General features: G+C 40.9%; 1 protein-coding gene across 14 annotated transcripts in view; it reads left to right on the top strand.

The window, feature by feature from the left end:
• The window catches only part of FRYL (FRY like transcription coactivator), a 171,570-nt gene that overhangs the window by 29,685 nt on the left and 121,576 nt on the right, over positions 1-20,309 (top strand). For 12 of the 14 annotated variants that reach the window (XM_032186033.1, XM_032186039.1, XM_032186037.1 and 9 more), the window contains exon 1: positions 4,452-4,742. The exons of 1 other annotated variant lie outside the window; for it this stretch is intronic. In XM_032186033.1, the coding sequence (XP_032041924.1) occupies positions 4,565-4,742 (178 nt within the window). In that variant the 5' untranslated portion in view covers positions 4,452-4,564. Of the gene's footprint in view, positions 1-4,451; positions 4,743-18,719; positions 18,738-20,309 lie in introns of those variants that run through there. One more of the 14 variants, XM_032186045.1, reaches the window with a different exon arrangement.

A 20,309-nucleotide genomic window follows, 5' to 3' on the forward strand; every position in this document is an offset into this window, starting at 1 on the left:
AACAAAACTGATCTACCTCCAGATTTGGTAATTTGTGTTGCACTTTATGCTGCAGCTAAGGCCAGAGCCCTGTTACACCCTGTCTGTGCAGTAATCCTGTTGAGGCAAAAGGGCATCACCTCTTTTTTTTTTCCCCTTCCTGCCAAAATCTAAGGACCTTTCCTGCCAGTTTGTGTCAGATATAATGGAAATCTTTTGTCCTGCTTGAGACAGCAGGTGGGGCTGGGATGGGTTTGCTGTAGCTGGGTAGAAAAGCTTTAGAAGCACTATACTGTAGAATGAAAGGTCTGTAGAGCATATTTGCTAGTGAAGATACCCATCAAATGAACAGCAGTGTATTTACGGTGGGCTCTAAAACACCTAGGCTGTCTTCTAAAATTGTACTTTCTAGCATGTTTTCTACTTCATAGCTGCCTCAAGTTTTAGTTAAGCTATTTTTTTTACTGTAGTTATTGCTGATTTTGGAAAAATTCTCAACGTGTGCACTCAAGACACTTACAAGTAGTCTACTGCTATATCGATCTTCCTTTAATTGATTGTGTTCTGTTTTTTTTTTTTTTTTCAGAGTTTCTCATTAGGACATTCCCACATCAGCAGGCTCACCTGCTTTAGCAGAAGTCCTGGATCCCCACTGTGTCCCTCCCCTGCATCCCACACACCCCTGTCAAACATTTTTACCACTTGTCTTGTGAAAGGTCTAATCCAAATGGACAGTGCTCTGAGCAGTGTTTTGCTCTAATCACTCGTTACTTCTTTAAGTCCAGTATTTTTGCATGTGTAAGGCCTTTTTGCCATTTTCTGCTTAAAGATAAATTTGGTTATGACAATTAGAAGAATTATCATGTGTCTTCCCTCACAGTTCAGTGAGTTGTCTGCAAAGCTTGCTGCTTGGACTGTATAAAAACCACAGTCGTACAGTGCAGCGTTTAAGGAAGTTGACAAGAGCACGTGAGAATAGGAGAGAGGAGTGCATGTGGACTGACATAGCCAGAAACTTAAGCTTTCTCTTTGTTTTGTTATTTTTAAAAGGCTATGGTCCTAGAAAGTAAGGAAATATTGAAGTCCTAGAGTTAAACACCATCTGCATGTAGCCATGTATGCATTGCCTTGTCTTCCATAGTAATCTCCTCAGTGTCCTTTTCCTCAGGAGCAACTGGCTGCTCATGGCTTGGATGGGTGTATGCTTTGCTGGGTAAAAAACTGGCTGGGTGGCCAGGCCCAAAGAGTTGTGGTGAACAGAGTTGAATCCCGTTGGAGGCCCATCACTAATGCCACCCCCCAGGGCTCAGTACTGTGATCAGTTCTCTTCAGTATCTTTATCGATGGTCTGGATGAGGGGACGGAGCGCACCCTCAGTAAGTTTGCAGATGACACCAAGTTGAGTGTGATCTGCTTGAGGGTAGGAAGACTCTGCAGAGGGATCTGGGTAGGCTCGACCCCTAGGCCAAGGCCAGCTGTATGAGGTTCAACGAGGCTGAGTCCCTGGTCCTGCACTTGGGGCACAACAACCCCAAGCAGAGCTACGGGCTGGGGGAAGACTGGTGGGAAAGCTGCCCAGCAGAAAGGGACCTGGGGGGTATTGGTTGGTGGTTGGTTGAATGTGAGCCAGCAGTGTGCTCAGGTGGCCAAGATGGCCAATGGCATCCTGACTTGTGTCAGAGAGAGCAGGACCAGGGATGAGATCGTCCCTTTGTACTTGGCTCTGGTGAGCCCTCACCTCAAATACTATCTTCAGTTCTGGGCCCCTCACTACAAGAAGGACATCGAGGTGCTGGAGTGTGTTCACCAGCTTCCTTGCCTTTCTTTGAAGGCTCTGGAGAACAAGTCTTGAGGCTGAGGGAATTGGGGTGGTTTAGCCTAGAGAAAAGGAGGCTCAGGGGCAACCTTATCACTCTCTACAACTACCTCAAAGAAGGCTGTAGCAGGGTGGGGGTTGCTTTCTCCTCTCAAGCACCAAGTGATAGGTCACGAGGAAATGGCATTAGGTTGTGCCAGGGGAGGTTTAGGGTGGATATGAGGAAAAATTTCTTCACTGAAAGGGTTGTGAGGCACTGGAACAGGCTGCCTGGGGAAGTGGCTGAGTCAGTGCCCCTGCTATTTGGAAGATGTGTAGATGTGGTGTGTAGGGACGTAGTTTAGTGGTAGACTTAGCAGTGCGAGGTTAGTGGTTGGAATTAACCTTAGATGTCTTTTCCAACCTAAACAATTCTGTGATTCTTAAAAGTTACACAAGAACTATCCTGAAGAAAAAGCCATAAGCGTTTGGGTACATGTGTTACATAATCTTATTAGTTCATCAGGTTAAATCTTGAAATATGATAGTATGTGTGGTTGGTGATTCTTACTTGTTTGTGTTTAAATCCTATTATTTAGAAGGCTATTCTGTTCGCAGGAGGTGAAGTGTAATTTCAACCTTTAATTTTACTTATGGCCAATTCATGAATGTCACACTGCGTGTAGAAACATGTGGAACTGTGCATTTAACAGAAGGGATGCACTAAGTGCTTTCTGTCCCACGCCATGCCCACATGTGTAATAAACCCTGCGAAGTGTAGCTGGGAGCACTTTGGTTTTTAGTTTGAACCTTTCTGAGGGTGTTCAGGTTAGGTACTGCCTTTTCCTTTGTAAGCTGTAGTTTGGCAGGTGAATGGCTGGAGGAAGCATTCTCAGTCTGATGAAAGCATCTGATTTTCTCTTTTTCCCAAATGCTAGAAACTGCAAATTAGGCTTGTGGCAAGACTTCAAGAGTGTTTTTTTTTTTTTTTTTTTTTTTTTTTAAAGGAAACAATGCTAGTATGAATAAAATGATTGCTTGAGTTTTTCATGACTCAGTCTTTTGTAATCAGGAAATATCTTTGTGGTATCTTACTACTTTTTTCTGAAAACATAAAACTTCTGGAAATATATTCCTTGTAACATTTTGTATTATTAGAAAAAATACCATGAATGAAATGATTGTAAGGACAATTCTTTGCTTAATCACCAGATCTTTCACTGCGGAAAATTATATTCTAGCAACATATCTTTTATGATAAGGTCAGGCCTCCTAGATTTCTATATTCATTTACAAGGGAGATTTAGACTAATTTGAATATTTGGGGATTTTAATGCAGATTTGAATGCTAAAGATAGCACCCATCTTAAATCTGCAACTGAACTTGATAAGTATCTTAGGTGGCAATTTCAATGAGCTTGTACCAGATTTCTCAAGTTGTGGTATTAACTAGGTTTAACACCTAGTGTGATAGTATAGTTGGTCAGTAAAGGATTGACAGCTTAATGCAGTTGAGCAGTCCATTGTGAGCATCAAACTGCTGGAACTCTGACCTGAAACAGATTATCTACATTTAATAAATTTTAAAATATTTTTGTTTCCTTTTAAAAAGAGCTAGATACGGCAGTGAATTTGAGATTAAATAGTTCATTTTAAGGAATGTATAGCAGTGTGGTGTATTTGACACTTTAGTCAGATAACTGTGTTGAATGCATCCAAAAAGATCTTGGATGCTGAGCTGCTTTCAGAAAACTACCAGAAGTGTTCAGGCTACCAGTGATACTTATTCAGAATGAGTATCTGCAGATTTTGTCTGAGTGACAGCAATCATCTTCAGTGAAAACAAGGTGGGAATATTACTTAGTAGCGTGTTTGGGTCTCTAAGTCTGGTAAATAAAATAATACTTTCAATCATACATATTCCCAAATGTAGAAAGCGTTAAGGTACACTTCTTGGTACAATTTTCCATACTTTTTTTCCCCGAGTTTTCTGCTCTAAATGCAAGGCATCTTTCATAATAGCTTCTGTAAACTAAATATAGAACAATGTTTAAACTTTCTCCCAAATGAAAACAAAAAACTCGGTTATCCCTAGGGCTACTGATCCATATGGTTTAAAGTGAAAGTTTGGACAAAAGAGACAGCTTGTTTTTGTACTTGGAGTTTTGTGGAAGGCAGTTTGAGTATTTGAAGTGGTAAATACAGCCTAAGAGGCCCTGGAAAATTGATAATTTAGTAAGTTTAATAAGTGTTGGTAACTTTGTAGCTAGTAGTTAACACCATGCGAGAATGCAAACGGTTTAAGTTGTGGTGCTGCTAGACCCTGTTTATAAAGCTGGTGCATAGACTTTTTGTAATGATAAGCGTTATCTTTCAAATGCAGATGAACACTCTCTGTGCACTTCATGAAAATTAAGAGCTATTGAACTCTGTCAGATACAAATTGGAAAATACACCGTGCATTTTATTAGTGCTTAAAATTGTTGCAGCACTAAAAGGGTGTTTAATACAAGCGAAGAATTTAATGTACGTCAGTTAATACACTGGCTTGTTGTTGTTTGGTTTTCTTATCAGTCTGTACAGTTAGACGCCTTTAAAATCTGCCTCTGAGCAGCTGGCAGCTGACGTGCTGGCGCTGGCACCACCCAGGTTCAACATGACATCACGGGGAGAAGTAGTGTGCGGAGTCCACCTCTGCCTTCAAGGAAGTTACTGTGGGAGCACCGCTCTGTAACGTGCAGCTCAGCTGCCGCACTTAGTCAATGCTGAGCGTACAGAAGGCAGGGAAACATGGAATTTCTGAAAAAAATTGTTCCCACTGTTGTTTCTGGAGATGTTGTGCTGGATGTTGGGAGTACAGTCCGTGAAAGCTCGCCACGGCTGCTGAAGATGAGACGTGTCAGTCTGCTTTCACTGGGACAAACAATTGATGAAGATGAGGAGATGCATGATTTACGTCCTCAGTACAGTATGTATCTGTGTCAGCAACCTGTTAAAAACTGATTACTGAACTTTCTTCGGGTCATGATTGCTTTGCTAAACTGATGAATTTCTTAATAAGACCTTCTAGCAGAGTCACTATGATAATGGTGTTTTTTAGGCTTAGAACTCTCTTGTAAATGACACGCTATCATGTTAGTGACTTATTTTAAAGCAATTTTACTGGATTTCTGATGTGCTCCTTATTTGTGCATGCCTGTGATTGGGGGCAGAAGAGCAAGGGCCATTGTGCTTGTATTAAAAGGTAGGGGAAAAAAATAAATGTAGTCTAAATACTGAAGTGTAATGTGCTGATAAAAAGAAGTAGAATGAGTTAATGTTACTTTTTCAGACAGTTCAGACAGGTGGCAATGGAAAACTTGTTTTTCTTAGTTTTGGCCTTTGGATAAATGGTAGGGTCTTGAGGCTTCATGGTCTTGGATGCTGTTGGCAATCAGATGCAGTTTTTACCCTTTGCTATCTGATGGCTCTTTTCATGAGTTAGCATGGTCTGAAATTTACCTTTATGCATCTGCATTGATGAGAGATGGTGACACCCATCTCATTGAGTGGCGAATGTGTAGCCTTAATTATGGAACTAATTTGGTGAGGAGTGAGAAAGAGGCTGCCTTAAAAGACTCTTCTTAGCTCTTCTTAGCCTTTCTGATTGTAATTTTTTCATTATTTTCATTCATCTGTGTCAGGTGCTTAACAATGGCATTTGGGGAGAGCAGGGACAATTTTATGTTAGGAATAATTTTTCTGACAAACTGGAACAAGCCATAATGGCGCCCACCATCGAAGATTGTGCAGAATAATGTCTGTTAAGGCTGTTATAGCCTTTGTTTGAAAACTAAGCAAAAACTTATGCTCTTTTAGCCTGGTTTGTGTCTTCATTTAACTTTGAATGCTATACAGTTGTGAAGTTTATAGTTGGATATCACTGAGGTACACGGCTCAAATATCTCCATAGGCATATCTTTACTAATTTTGTGTTTATGCTGTACTATGCTATCCTTTATAACTCATACTTTTAAGTAATGCTTTATTTCAAATGTTATAATTTCAGAGTTATAATTTAAGACAAATAGAATAGTCTTTGTTCAAGGTAAAAGAAAATGCTATAGGCTGAAGCTTGTAGTCAGAACAGATACCTTCATCTAACCTCGTTCAACATTTTATTGATAGCTGAGCAAATGAGGTAATAGACATAGAATGCACTTATCCTACTGTTAAAGATGAATTCTCGTTTCTCACTTGTTAAATATTTGTCAAATAGCGATTACTAGGAAGAATTTCCACAAGTCGGTAGTGCCTGACGGATATCACTTAATAGCGTGATGTCAACATGCATGAAATGCAGACTTAGTCTGTTCTGGGATCATGCTTTTACAATAGCAGATAGTAGCTGAATCCTCTTTAAATTATCTGCTTATTTCTATTTTTGTATCGTGGTAATGGAATGAACTGCTCTTCTGGTATAGAGCAAAAGAACTACTGTGTTTACCAGTTGGGTATACTGCAGGAGGCAGGTGTCAACAAAACAGGTAATAAAACAATAGAATGGCTTACAAAAAAAAAAATGTAAATACTTATTTGCTTACTGTCAGCAGATGTGGTGTTAATGCACCACAGAACTTAGTGTAGTGAAGCTGTTCTAAAGCTTGACACGTTTTTAAAGCTAAGGTTGTTTGTACTGTAGATATGTTTGAATTTGGAAGGTTTTTTATTCTTTATCCTGTTTGTTATTACTGGTGTTTAGGAAAGTTCTTGTATTAATAAGAATTTAGGTTAAATTTTGAGTCTGACAACCATTTAAAAAGTATTATGTAAGGTCCTTAAAGCAAAAAAACTGCTACTGTCAGCACCTGAAACATAAAAGTACTATTTTTGGTAATACCACTCAGCTGGGGGTCTTTGTATCAGATCTAAATATTTTGTATGGAATTCAAGAGAAGTTTTTTCTTTTCAGGATATTTATCATATCATATTCTATTCAGCATATTTATCAATATTGTCTTCCAAAATGTGCACTAAACTGCTTTGTACATTGTTTTATAGCAGAAAATAAGGCCTTAGAAATGTGTGCTGTAGGATATTGTGTATTTTAAAAGACATATCCATCAGAATACTTTCAAGTGCTTTTTAGAAATCTTTCACAGCTGTCTATTTAGATTTATTGGATTATTAGAACACTAGAAAAACACATCTGACTTGCTGAAGTACTTGCATATATGATTTTACACATGACAACGTGTAATAAATTTGTATGAAAGAATAGGCAGTAATTTTAAATTCACTGCAACTTTCTGATTACAGAAAAAATCTCTGATTTCACATTGTCCTTGTTGTTTGCAGTGTTAAAGGAGGCGAATACCATGACTGTTCAGTGTAAATGGGCAAATGGCAGCTGTACCTAAGCTAAACGTGTACTTCTGGCAGAGCTGTGCTTTGGCTGTGTTGTAGGGCAGGGCAGCTAATGCTGTGGAGCAGGTGCGATGGTGAGCCCTACAAGTCAAACCTGTAGCAGCCACCTACAGTTTTTTAAAAGAGCTTTTAAAATTTATCAGTGAGCAAGTGTTCTTACTGCTCACAGTGTCCACGTTATTTCCGTGTATGTAAGACCTATCTCCTTTTGCAAGCATGAATCCTGTTTCCCTTCAAATGTCTCTGCTAGGGAGTGGAACGTAAGCTGACAACGTGTTTGGTGGGAAAGAAATGAGTAAGAGAACTGTAGCTGCTTCAGGGGGCTGGCAGCAGGGGCTGGGTAGACACGACCTGCCTGTGAGCACTGTGTCCCTGGAACACCAGCAGCTCTGCAGAGCAGTGTCAGCTCCGTGGTGCTGCTCTGATCAGCCTTGTACAGCAGAGGATGACCGGGAGGCCCAGCATCTAGCTGCAATAAAAGTCAGTATGGGGATCCAGGTTCTGAATTACAGTTAGAGAAGGCTGGAGTGGGTAGTAGGCAGCTAAACACAAGTGCTGCTTTTTTTTTCCCCTCTCCTCCCTTCAACCTCTGCTTGCTTCTTGTTTACATTCAGAGCCTATTCCATAATACCGCTTGGGATCTAGAATGCTATTTACATTAAAATCTCTAATCCTCTCTCCTGTTTTCTTATCATGCTAGATAGTATTGTTTTCTTTGAGTAATGCCGCAGGAAATTCTTCTATGTATATTTTCCATAAGTAATAAGAAACCTTTCTCAAGTGCCTCTGGAGCCTGTTCTTGCTGCCCTTTGCAGCAGAAGGTAGGGGAAGGGGATTTTGGTTTTTTTTTTTTTTTTGAGTGTAGCTTTACAAGCAGATCAGGCTGACACAGTAGCTTGCTGCCAGTGAGAGGGGCCATCTCACTCCCAGTTGTGCAGCCCTTCCCTATCTCCTCTCCAACATGGCCTTTTGCTAAGCTGATTGATTTGACAAAGAAAACAGCCTGGCATTTGGGGGGTGTGATGGTATTGAGGCGAATTGTTGAGGTGAAGCAGCTCATCAGGGGCTTCTTTGGTGAGTAGCAGGGGCAGCACTGGATGTCCTGCCATCACTGCAAGTGACAGTCATCTTCTGGATATCCCTTCTGTTTTAAATGTATTGATATGTGGGAAATGAGCTCTTTAATATTTTAGATAAATGGAAACAAAGCATCTCTCCAGAGGTATCATCACTGCACTTAACATAATTTTTTTCTTATTGCTGCTTATAAGCCAATACAGACTGCTCCATAATTCTGACCACTCGGTAAATGTTTAAGTAATGCTTGCTTAAGACAAAGTCAACAATGAGCTGAAATGAAGTCCAGAATTATACAGCAAATCTTTAAAAGACCTGATTTTTATTGTATACTTGGCTGTACACCTAATGTACTTCCAGCCTAGTTGTCTGTTTCATCTGAATAATAAGCACAGATGAATTCACAGTGGATACATTCCTCACTACCTCCAGTGCATGCTTGTTTGTTCCTTACCGAACTCTTTACATCCTCTCAAAGGGCAATGTAGTAATTGTAACTTACTGCTGCTTTCAAATTGGGTGTCAGAACAACTCAAAAGTGTGCCTTGAAGGGCTGTTTCTTCATACCTAACAGGTACTCATGTAGCTTTCATGAGGAAGCAATGTATTAGTTTTCCTCTGAGATACAGTGAGCAGTGCTTACAATTTTTTTTATGCCATCACAGATTATCTCTGCATCATTTTCAGTGCGAAGGTATAGCCAGTAAGGCTTTGCTCTGATTTTATAATATAATATTGTTTTCTAGACTTGAAGCACTCAGAAGGTTTTCTGAGGCTTAATGATGTTAATAGAGGGTTTTATCTGGCAGCTGAATCAATGTGATGTCTCACTGCTGTAGAAATTGTGGAGATTATATCCTCCTACCTGTATAGCCATACTGTGTATTCACTTTTGTGGTCCTGGTGTAAGTTGGCCCTTGGTGAGACAGTTCAGCTTGTCAAACCAGGAGGGAACCACCCTTCCCTCCCAATACCAATTGATAGGAAGCAAGCCAAAATACTATGAGAATGAACCAGCAGCAATTTAGTAAGTGAATGTTAGTAATCATGGTCTTTGGGGTTTTTTTTTTTTTTTTTTTTTTTTTTTTTTTTTTTTCTTTTGTCCTGTCCTGCAGATAACAAATATTCAAGTTGGCAGGGCAGAAGTAATCGAATTGAAGGGGTTTCTCTTTTTATTTTAAATATATTTACACTTCAGTATAGTGTCTTTGAAACATTATTGTGAAGAATTACTCTAAAGATAATACAGTTAAAAGGGGAGTTGTGTAAATGTGGCAAATGTAACTTTAGGCTGGGGAGGGAAAGATTTTTCACTCAGTTGGAATAGGGACAAAGTCAAGTTTTTTAACTTGAGGGAGATGAAGTGAAGGGTGATTGTATGGAGAGAATGAAGGAAAACTTAATACAGCAAGAAAAACGAGCAACTCTTCATAAGATCCTGCAATAACGTTATTAAAGGAAGCTGGGAAGTGCTGAATTCAAGACTTGGAGAAGAAAACTTGTGAAAAGAACGTATATGCTACTGTAAAACAGTTCTCTGATTTGTGGTAAAAAAAAAAAAAAAAGGAAATAAGTGTTTTTTTAAAAAAAATCTGTCTAAACAGTCCACAAGTTTTGCAATCAGTGTGTGAAAAGGGTTTACCATGGTCCTTTTTGATTCATGTTGCAAATTTCTTATGTGTACCTCAGATTTGAAAACACTGTAATACCCATGAAATCATTATCTAATTATATGTAATATCTACCTGCAGCCCAAATTAGAGTCTGTAAAAGTCTGGACAGTATACAAAATCTCAGTCATATCTTAAGAACCATTTTTCTTTAAGTATAAAACTATTGTCCTTTAAAACGCATTAAAATCAATCATGGTGCTAAAAAACCCAGACCTCCCCCCCAAACTCTTAAGTATATTTAAGGTCAGTGAAGTATATACCAGCAGGATAAAATCAGAAGTTGCATACAGAGATTTCATGCTAGTGACATCAGCAATTCAAATTTAAGATATGGACACAATAGCTTGAAGGTTTTTATTTAATAATTCTTTACTTTTGAGTTGAAAAGGGGAAAAAGTGATTAAAATGCAAACGTTTTAGTTAATAGATGATCTAACATGTTTCTTATCCCTTCTAAGGTGGCTTTTCTCGTTGTTCCTAATGAAAATGTGAATCATAAATGGAAGATGTTGGTATTGTGACATGACATCCTTCAGTAAATCATGATACTTTGGGTGGCTGTTGGCATTTTCTGTTGGCTGTACTTCTGTTAGCTGTTCTGTGCCTTGAGTTGTGGACTTCCACACTTTTCATTTCTTCTCTTTTAAGCTCTTAAATAACAGAATGGTTCTTACTCTAAGTGCTAAGTTTATATATGTTCCTTCTGAAAAGTATTATGTGGATCCAGGTGGAGAGAAAATAATTTCAAATATTTCATCTTAAGGACTACTTTGGAAAGGCTTTCCTTTTTCAGGAAATGGCATTCTCTGTGTGACAGCACGGGGTACTCTTTAGTTGCCCTTCAAGCAAGGAAATGTCACATCTGGCCTTTTTCAATGGGAATACATTTTCTCAGTTACTGTTACTGGAGAATAGTAACTGTTAATAGTTACTGTTACTGAAGTGTTACTGAAGAATATCTGTGATTTGGGAAGGGGTGTTCATGGTCTCACCCGTTTACCCAAAAGGCATCTTCTTGCCCTTCAGTCAAGTTACAAAAGGTTTCCTTTTGTAGAATCCCCTCCCAGGTAGAGGCTTCTGACCTGGCATGCTCTTGCTCTAAGGTTTTTGATGTTTGCATTTATTTATGAAGAAGCAGTCTGTTAAGAGAAATCCACAGGTACTACTGATTTGGAGAGATGGGGAAAGCTTTCAGAAAGCCCCATCGTTTTAGCAATGGTACTTTCTAAAGGTGTTCTAAAGTTCCTGTCTGCAGCAGGTTTTCTGTAAGATGCTCCAGCTGTTCGGGACTTGACATAACCTCACTTCACAAGCTGTGGGATACCCCTTATGTACAGGTACCACATAAATAATTTGCTTCAGCCCTTTAGTACCAGGTAGGTCTGTAGTGACATGCATCTATGTTGGACTATGGCAGCCTGGGAGACTTCTACTGCTTGTTGACAAGACCAGTATGGCAATCTGAGCTTTAGAAACCTTTGTGTTTGTTTTCTAACGTTAGGATGCTGTTGCAAGGTTGTATTAGATACTGACCCAAACCCCTGTCTCATGTCTTGTGGTACCTTTAAGATGCACTGGGGTGAGCCTTTTCTCAATTACTTTGAGGAGATGACTGGGTGAAGAAGAATATCTTTAATTTTAAACTATTTTGTGGCTTGAAAGCAGGAGAAACAGGAAAGTGGTGAATAAAGAAAAAAAGAAATAGCTCATAACTGTGTTAAAACCAATGTACTTCTCCAGCATGTTGTTTTCTGTCGAGTAGAGATAACTTAAAGATATTTTTTCTTTATTCTTTAGTTGAGATTTCCATAAGCTGCTGTTACATGGAAGGAGCAGTATAGAACTGAATAGTTAAATTTGCCCAGTAGATGATGAAATCGTACCGTGTGCATTTATAGGCAGATTGTGCTTTTGGAAAGCTAACCCATTAATGGTAATTGCTGAGAGGAATGATTAGTATGCTAGAGCTCTATCAAAAAATAACACGACTGACAGAGAGCAGCCAGTTCAAATGAATAAGCATATTCTCCACTTCACCTGAACATTTCAATTACCTAATTCCAGTTCTGTGTTTTTCTTTAACTAGTAGAGGTTGCAGTGGGGTGCCACTGCTCCTTTCCATTTGGTCTGCCGTGCCCGAGGCACTCAGTGAATGCAGAGCTGCCTGCAGGGTCTCAGGTCAAGCGATAAACATCAACTGTGCCGCATCGAAGCACTCCCAGCATCGGGCACAGGTGCCAGATGCATCTGCTTGTAGAGGCTAGGCTGTAGTCTACCAGCTGGGGCCCTTTAGAGGACTTTGTGCTGTGGCCTATTTGCAGAACTTCCAGACAACCAAGCCCTTGTTGTAAAGCGCGAGTGTTCGTTAGGTGTTTGGTATCCAAGTGTTGCTTTCAGCTGCACCTTTGGGTTTGCTGCTACTTTGCATTTTCTCCCTTCCTGATTTTTGTGTTTTTTCATTTTTCTTCAGTGAAACAGCATGCTTGCCAAGGTGCGAATAGCACCTCATATAAATGCTGTTAATTCTGACTTGTAAATCAGTGTATATGTATTAATTACCTTTTTTTCAATCTTAAGTGTTTCTATTTTGTACTCCTGCTTCATGTTGCTGCAGGAGTATTTGTGGTTTCACAGGGATAGGGAAGTTGTTAAAAAAAAAAAAAATAAATAAAATAAAATAAATCAAATAAATCAGCATTCAAGGCACTTAATTGTTTAAAGCCTGCATTAAAAAATGCACTGTAATTGAGCAGTGCAGCCTGTGAAGAGCTATGCCATTTCAGTTCAACTAAGAAGAATGCCATATTACTGTCATCATTTATGATATTGGACAACCGAGCTCCGTGTTCCTGCCTTGTGTAATTAAAACATTGGAAATGATGATTTCAGGGAGTTAAAACATCAGGAGTGTGTGCAGACCCTGTCACTGCTCTGCCAGCTGTACAGCCCACAGGGCTACGGTGAAAGGGGCTGTGGTGGGCTTGTGCTGGTGAGCAGGCTTAGTGGGGATGCCCCAAGCTGTTCACGCTTGTAACTCCCTGCAGTTCCCCAAGCCCTGCAGACACCTCATACTTCCCCTGGGCTGGGAAGTGCTCTAATGGGCAAACAGGAATTGGCTGCGAGCTGCAGGGTTTCAGGAGCAAATGTCCAGCTCTGCTAATGGGGAGGGCAGGTAGGAGCTCCTTCAGCTGATGGGCAAGCATCACAGGACACTTTCAGCCCAAGCACTACGCCACGCATGCACCTTAACAGACTTGGGACTGTATCCCAATATGCTAATACACTTTATTTGTATTTATTTTAATTCTGGATGAGTCTTAAACGTACTTATTTTTCTCTTTTAAGCTGACACTGCTTTCTATAGGGCTAATGTCCCTGGTCCTCACATGATGCAAATGTGATGTTTCCTGTAAAAGTGGCACAGACATCTAGCAGCTTGGGAGAAGCAGCAAAAATAGAAACATAACTGATTCGTAACAGTTGTCCTCAGGCCTTGTAGGGTAACAGAGTTAAGCCTTTCCCTATTCTATCCATTTAAATGCCCAGCAACTAAGCAGGGATTTTCAAAGTAGACTTGAAACTGTTTCCAGGTTCCATTTAAAAGGTTGGTGAAAACTGGAATGCCAGCTCTCCGAAGGCAGGATGTTGGTATATTAATGCTGGAGCACAGTGAGGAGCACGTGATGCAGGATCCAGCAGATCTTAGGGCAGTTATTTCTGCTTGTCTGACACACAACCATACTAGCCAGACTATACCTTTAAAGTTTATCTGCAGTCAAGGAAGGTCAAAATTGAGCATTTGAGAGATAGTAAACCACTGGGGTTCCATAAAATTTTAACTGTTCAGATAACCATGAAAATCAAGAAACTCGGGTTTGTTAAGCTCTCGAGCAGTAACAGCTATGGCTTTTTGTATTGCTTTGCCTGTCTTGTTTACTCTTTGAGAGAGGTTGATTAAATAACATCTCAGAACTGCCTGCTGGGTTGTTTGAAGTGTTGCAGCTTTTTATTGCTGATTCGTTTCCTTGTAATCTTACGATGTTTGGTGATCTGGAAAGCTGGATTTTCGAGAAGGGCCAGACTGAAATCTGTTCAGTGTGACATGTGTTCAGCTCTTACAAGGTTGGTAAGTTCTATGTTAAACCACCTTGAAAGCTATCTTATTTTTCAGGATTTATTTTCGTCATTTTTTGAGGGGGGGAAGGGGGAGAAAGGAGGAAGGTAGGATTACCGTTAATAAAGATAGCAGCAGCTTACTGGAAAAGTTAAATATTAACAGTATCCTCTTTGATCTTACTCAAAGACTGCTCTACAAGAAAGCCGTGTATCTTCAGTGTCCTACCCTAGCTAGTTGGAAAACTTACTGTTTTAACTGACTTTAAATAGTAAATATTTGAAGTTTTGCCTGAATGCATTTTCCGTCAGTGTGTATCATCCTGAAGATGAATGAAGTAGTACTGGAAACCTCAAAGAAACCTGAATGCAACAATGGCCACATATATATTTTTTAATGTAACTTAAAAGAACAACTTTAGCTGTTCTTTTAAAATTGAGTGTTTTTGCTGGGATGATTAATGCAAATTATTTAGTTGTAGAAAAGTAGACAAACCATTGTCTGCTATCCCGGTAGAAAACAGCAAGAGCTATAGCATAGAGGGGAAAGAAGGTAGTATGATAAGATTCCTGGAGAAATTAAATTTTAAAATGGACTTGGGAATAACACTTGAAAATAGGAAATGAAACTAAAAACTGTGATGTTCACTGTAAAACAAATGATATAAAATGTTACTGCTTTCTGTCATTGGAAAGCAAACTTTGTAAATAATGCTTTTTAAAGATGACTTCATCAGGAATATCTTCACTCACAAAAAGCCTTGTGAGGAAGGCGAGAACTCCACTACCTTTTCCGTCCATAGGGATGAGGCTCAAATAACACAGAACACTTTTTTTTTTTTGGTGTTGCATCTTAATATTTGCCACAAGCCAGAGCTCTGGCAGTTACAGAAACAACAATTTTTAGACACAGTGCTTATTTTATGTACATTATTCAAAATAGTTGCTAGTGATACTTCTGGGTAGCTCCAAGAAAATGGTATAATGCTCTTTTAAAGAAAAGCTGCATACACCACCCTTGCATACACATTTGTAGTAACTGTATTGATCCTAGTAAGTATAGTAGTCCTTTTAGAAATGTTTTTATTAAAATTTCAAACTCTATTAAAAAAAAAAAGCTTCTAATATCTCACTGTAGCACAGTTGTGCATGTTCTTTTATACTGGTTGGATCCTATTGCTACTTCTAACACTCAGAACAGCTCTTCCATGCTGTAAGAGTGACCAAGTTTCATTGATCTGAATATTAGGTATATAAGGTTTGCACTCCTGAAGTGCAGAACTGACTTCGCTTGTGTGATTCAGGTGTGCTGTGCATGAACAGTGCAACAAATGGATCCTCTCTAATAGATGTTATAATGCTACTTAGAACAGGTGGACTTATTCCCTGGAATCTTGTAATGGGTAGGGCTGTTTCCAGCCTGAAGTCAGTAGACTTGTGGTGCTGAAACTTCTCAACTAGTTTGCTTCTAGACATTGTCTTCCCTGAAAGGTTTTCATATCTGAACAAAAAGGAGTGGACTGGATGCTTGCAAACAGCTTGCATTGCTGATAGAGTACTTCTGCTTTAGCACAGTTACATTCTTCTCTTCTTCTTAAGAGCTTACTGGTATCAATGTGCTCATTCACAATTATGCCTCTCCTTGACTTGAGAAAATATCAAAAAAAAAGTTCATAGACTTTCTATTAGTCTGTTCACTTTGGTAGGGAATTTTACAACTGGTCCAGTATCAAAATGTAAGCAAACTTCAGAATCAGTATTTAACTACGTGTTTATTGGAATGATGTTGTGAATTGCTACTTTGTACAGAACTCCTAAGTCCAGTTAAGTAATGGCCTCATTTTGTTGAGGTTTTCTTTTTGGTTTGTTTTTCCTGCATAAAACAGCTTCAGTTCAAAACTTCTGCCTTATAGTTTAATTTAAGTGCTTTCTTTTTCCATCTTTTCTCTAGGTAATAAAATAGTGGGCCAAATATCTCATGAAAGACTTCCCATATATGTACTCCAAAGGGATACATATTTTTAGATGTTTTCAGTGGACATACTTGTTGCTCTCTATTTTAGACACAGTGTAATTTCCCAGCCAGAAGCCTGTTTCATTTTCCTCTCTGAAAATGAGGAACGTAAAAGGAATTGATGCTGAAAATGACATGTTCTTGTACAGTTTTGGAAATGCATGACGATGATATCTTGTAACTCTACACAGTGAGTTTTATTGGGCTCTGTGTAGTGAATTAGCCTTTTCTATGCTTGGCAAGCTTTTAGGGGCTTGTAATACATGTTTTACTTTTCCTGCTTCTTCTGTTCTTCTTCTGATTAAAAATAAAATAAAAGATGTATTTTAAAATTCGTTTTATTCTGAGATCTGCTTATTCTAGTGTATGATAGGTTACCTCATTAACTCAATTCACAGGCTAAACAGAAACAAAGTTCAAAATTGCTGTAGTTGTCATCTATAAATCTTTGATTATAAAAACATTGAAGTTGTGGTTGTGAGGACAAAGAAATATTAGAAGGTTTGTACACGGTTATACCTGTGACACTGATGCTTGTGGTAATGCTAAGATGCTGACAGGTCTGTTAACCCTCCCGTTAAATGAACTTGTGGTATTTTTCTCTTCTTTGGGGTGTGTTTGTAGAGGATAATAGAAATATTTGCTGTGTGCCGTTCTTAAATCTTGTAAATTAATGTCCAATAAATCAAACTGTGTGCACATATATATGAAAGCAAACGTGTATTCATATGATATTAAGAGGATTTTTCAGTATATATGTTTCTAATATCAAGTATTCCTAGTGTTCAGTCTTGCCACCGAAACCTTTAGAAAAACTTACACTTTTTTGTACATGCAAGTCTGAATGTTCTTAAAATACTCCTAACATCTTAGAGATGTTAATGGGCTAATACTGAACGAACTGCAGTTAAAATGAGTGGCTAGTTTCCTTGAGGAAGACCTACCAAAATTAATCAATCAACAGTTGATATGAATAAATACTATTGCAGCAAAACCTCAGATGCTGTGGGGGAGGGCTATGTAACTTGCTTTGCTGAACACATTGTTATTAAAAATAAACCTAAAGTCTTAAAAAATATTTCCTAACATTCATTCACTTTAAAAACACTCCTGTATAGAAACACTGGCAGCTCTTCTGTTTGCTTACCAGGGCTTCGGGAGGTGGAACATTGAGATTAGTGTTTCTGTGCTCCTGGGGTTTCTGGGTGATTGTTTTTTAATAAGTTTCTGGTGCTAATAATTTAAAGAATAAAAGCTGGAGGGGGTGCAACTACAAAGAACCCAAAGTGTATTTTAAAAAGTCATTATTTTTGAGGTGCTGGGAGAGTTGGCTCATGATTTTGGAATGCGTGCTGTTAACAAGGCTTCCTTTGAAGAACTCTCTGTAGCCCAGTGTTAAAGGCAGTCGGAGACTAACCATAATTAATACAGTCTTTCAAATTAGTGGTGAAATTCATCAGCCAGTTCCAAAATCTGACCTTTATATCCTACTAATAACAAAACACAACCTCTTCTTTCTTATTTAGTGAAAGGGAAAAGAAGTGCTTGAAGTATTACTCTATTACTCTGACTGTATTCATAAAAGAAGCGATGAAAAATGAGTATGAGGTAATTAGAGAGAGGCACAATGTATGTAACATTACCTGGATCAGGCTTATGAAAGAAAGCTTGATGCAGTGCCCCAAAGCATCGCTCTGTGTGTGCACCGCCTGTACCCTATGTGGGAAGGAAGAGATACCTGCATGTACATAGCACTTTCATGTGGTGCTATAGTCATTTTTGCATGGGGGGGGGGATTTGACAACTCGATTATGTGGTCACTTAGTTTTCAGCAGTTAATAGTGCCATTTTTATCTAAAAAACAAACAACCCCACAGCGCAGCTGGCCAAACACCCATATCAGCAGCCCCCTACCCCACTCCTATCAGCGTGCCTCTGCTGGGCTGCTGGAGCTGCGCACTTAGCTGTGACAGGTCCATGTCCCCCCTTCGTTTCTGTTTTTTTGTTTTGTTTTGTTTTGTTTTGTTTTGTTTTTTTAATTGAGGGAGGGGAAAGGATTTAAAAAAAAAAAAAAAAAAAGAAAATATTTGGTGTACTCTGTTTTTAAATTTCTTAATCTGCTAGGAGTACATTTGAGTTCTTCCTCATGGCTGGGTTACTGCTGCTACAGGGCCAACTCTGAATTACAGGGACAGTTCTGCACCGATGTAGCTCTCTCTTAATTACTTTACAGCACATTCACTTGCTGAGCCCACCTTAGCCCCACACCATGCATTTTTGGGTTGCCGGCAGGGTGTGGGTCAGCTCCCCTGTCCCCTTCCTTTTCTGTGCGGGGCCACAGGGTCAGCTTGGGAGCAGCTGCCCCCACTGCCCTCGTCTTGCTGCAGCCTGAGCTGCGTGCGCTGCGTTTGGGCTCCCACCCCTCCTGAGGGGCAGCGGCAGGGCCCAGCCCCCCCGTGCGTGACGCCCCCTGGAGCCTCCCCGCCTGCTCCCGCCCGGGCCCGCCCCCGGGCCCGCCGCCCGCCTCCGCCCTCAGCGCGCGCCCCCCGGGCCCTGCGTCACCGGGACCGGGCGCGGGAGCGGGAGCGGGCGGGCGGCAGCATGGTGAGCCTGCAGGACGCGCTGCTCTTCGAGCTCAGCATCAAGTCCCTGCTCAAAGCCTGGAGTGGCGGTGGCGGCGGTGAGTGGTACGGCTCCGGGCTGAGCGGGGAGGCGCCTTCGGGAGCGCTTGGAGCGGTCCGGGGCTCCTCGGCCGGAGCTGCGAGCAGCCCAGCCCTGGGCTTTCCAGGAGGATTCCCTGCCTGGGCTGCAGCAGCCTCCCCGAGGGCGCCCTGTCCTCGCATCACCCCTTTATGCACGCTTCAGCGCAGGGTCTGGGGCCGGGAGCTGCCGTGCACGGCGTGGCACCTCTCGGGCTGGCAGCAGGACACCAGGAGGCAACGGAGGCGACGTCCCAGCTCGGCAGGGATGCTGTGCAGCTCGTGCTCCTAAAAATTGAAAGCAGCAGCAGCAGCGGGAGGTACCCGGTGCCTCAGCCCGAGGCCGCGTTTCGCAAGGCATTGCTCCAGGCGTGCTGCAGCGTGTGGCTCTTCCTGGCCAAGGGCTCCACCAAAGCTGCTGGGATTTGTACCCCAATACAGCGCTGCTTGCCCGATGATTCACGCGTGTCTTGTTTAAAAGAATTAGTAAGGAGTTATTTATGGTCCAGCGTATTAATCAGCCAGGAGTGCAGGCGTTCAGCCACGTCCTAATAGCTCAGGCGTGAGACTTGCTTTTTGCACTAAACTGCTGTAATTTGTGTTTTGGTCTAATAACTTCTAGGCTCACAGCTCTAACTTAGAGCAGCGAATATTTCAAAACAGGCGTCCCGATAGATTTGGCTCTTCACTTCTTGTGCTTGCATCTTAAAGTTTAACTGTAGCTGTTCCAAATTCTGCCGTGTGCTTGGGAAGTACTTGCGTTCTTGCTGAATCATAAATGATCCTAATTAAAAATATGTCTTATAGGAGAAGTTGGGGGTGTCATGAAAAGGATCAAAAATCCTTAAAGTTGATTTTGTTAACGTGTATTGTTCCCAAACTAAAGTAGAGCATGGGGTGCATTCAGTTAGAATAAATTAAGTCTTCAGCTAGTTAAATAATTGCCATATAAATAAGGAGCTGGACTGCAGGGTCTGGACTAGACAGCAGCATCAGCTACGATAAAACAAGGAGCGGTAACACCACCGGGGCAGTGAGGAGAGCTTGCTGGTGATGCTGTGCTTTCTCCTGCATGCCCTCCGTTATGTAAGCACAGCGGAGATCTTCCCGACTCCTCTGCCGCGAGGAGGTACCGGGCGATGCACTGACCGCCTTGTTCCCTGTGCCGGCCAGGCAGCCGGGTTTCACCTGGCGTTTCTCACAGCCCTCACTCGGTTTTGCGCAGACGGCCGTGATTAGGGCATCGCTGTGTGCCAGGGCAGCTGTGCACAGGAGCCGGGAGCAGACCTGGACGCAGCCTGCGTGTGCCTTCACGTGTTGTGCGCTGGCAGCTCCGTGAATTGAGCCGAGGGGGCAAGCCACTTGCTTCTCCCCCCTGAAACATTTTCCAATCAAGTGATGCAGTGTGTGCAGAGCAAGGAATTACATAATGTTTATGTTGAGCACGTGTTTGGAAATTCAATAAACTTGCATCTGCTGAGAACTTACGTAAGGAAGGTTTCTCTTCTGCCTTCAAAGATTCCTTAAATGCAGATGCTACTTTTTACACTTTG

Source organism: Aythya fuligula, chromosome 4, assembly GCF_009819795.1.
Source record: "Aythya fuligula isolate bAytFul2 chromosome 4, bAytFul2.pri, whole genome shotgun sequence".
NCBI classification, from domain to species: Eukaryota; Metazoa; Chordata; class Aves; order Anseriformes; family Anatidae; genus Aythya; species Aythya fuligula.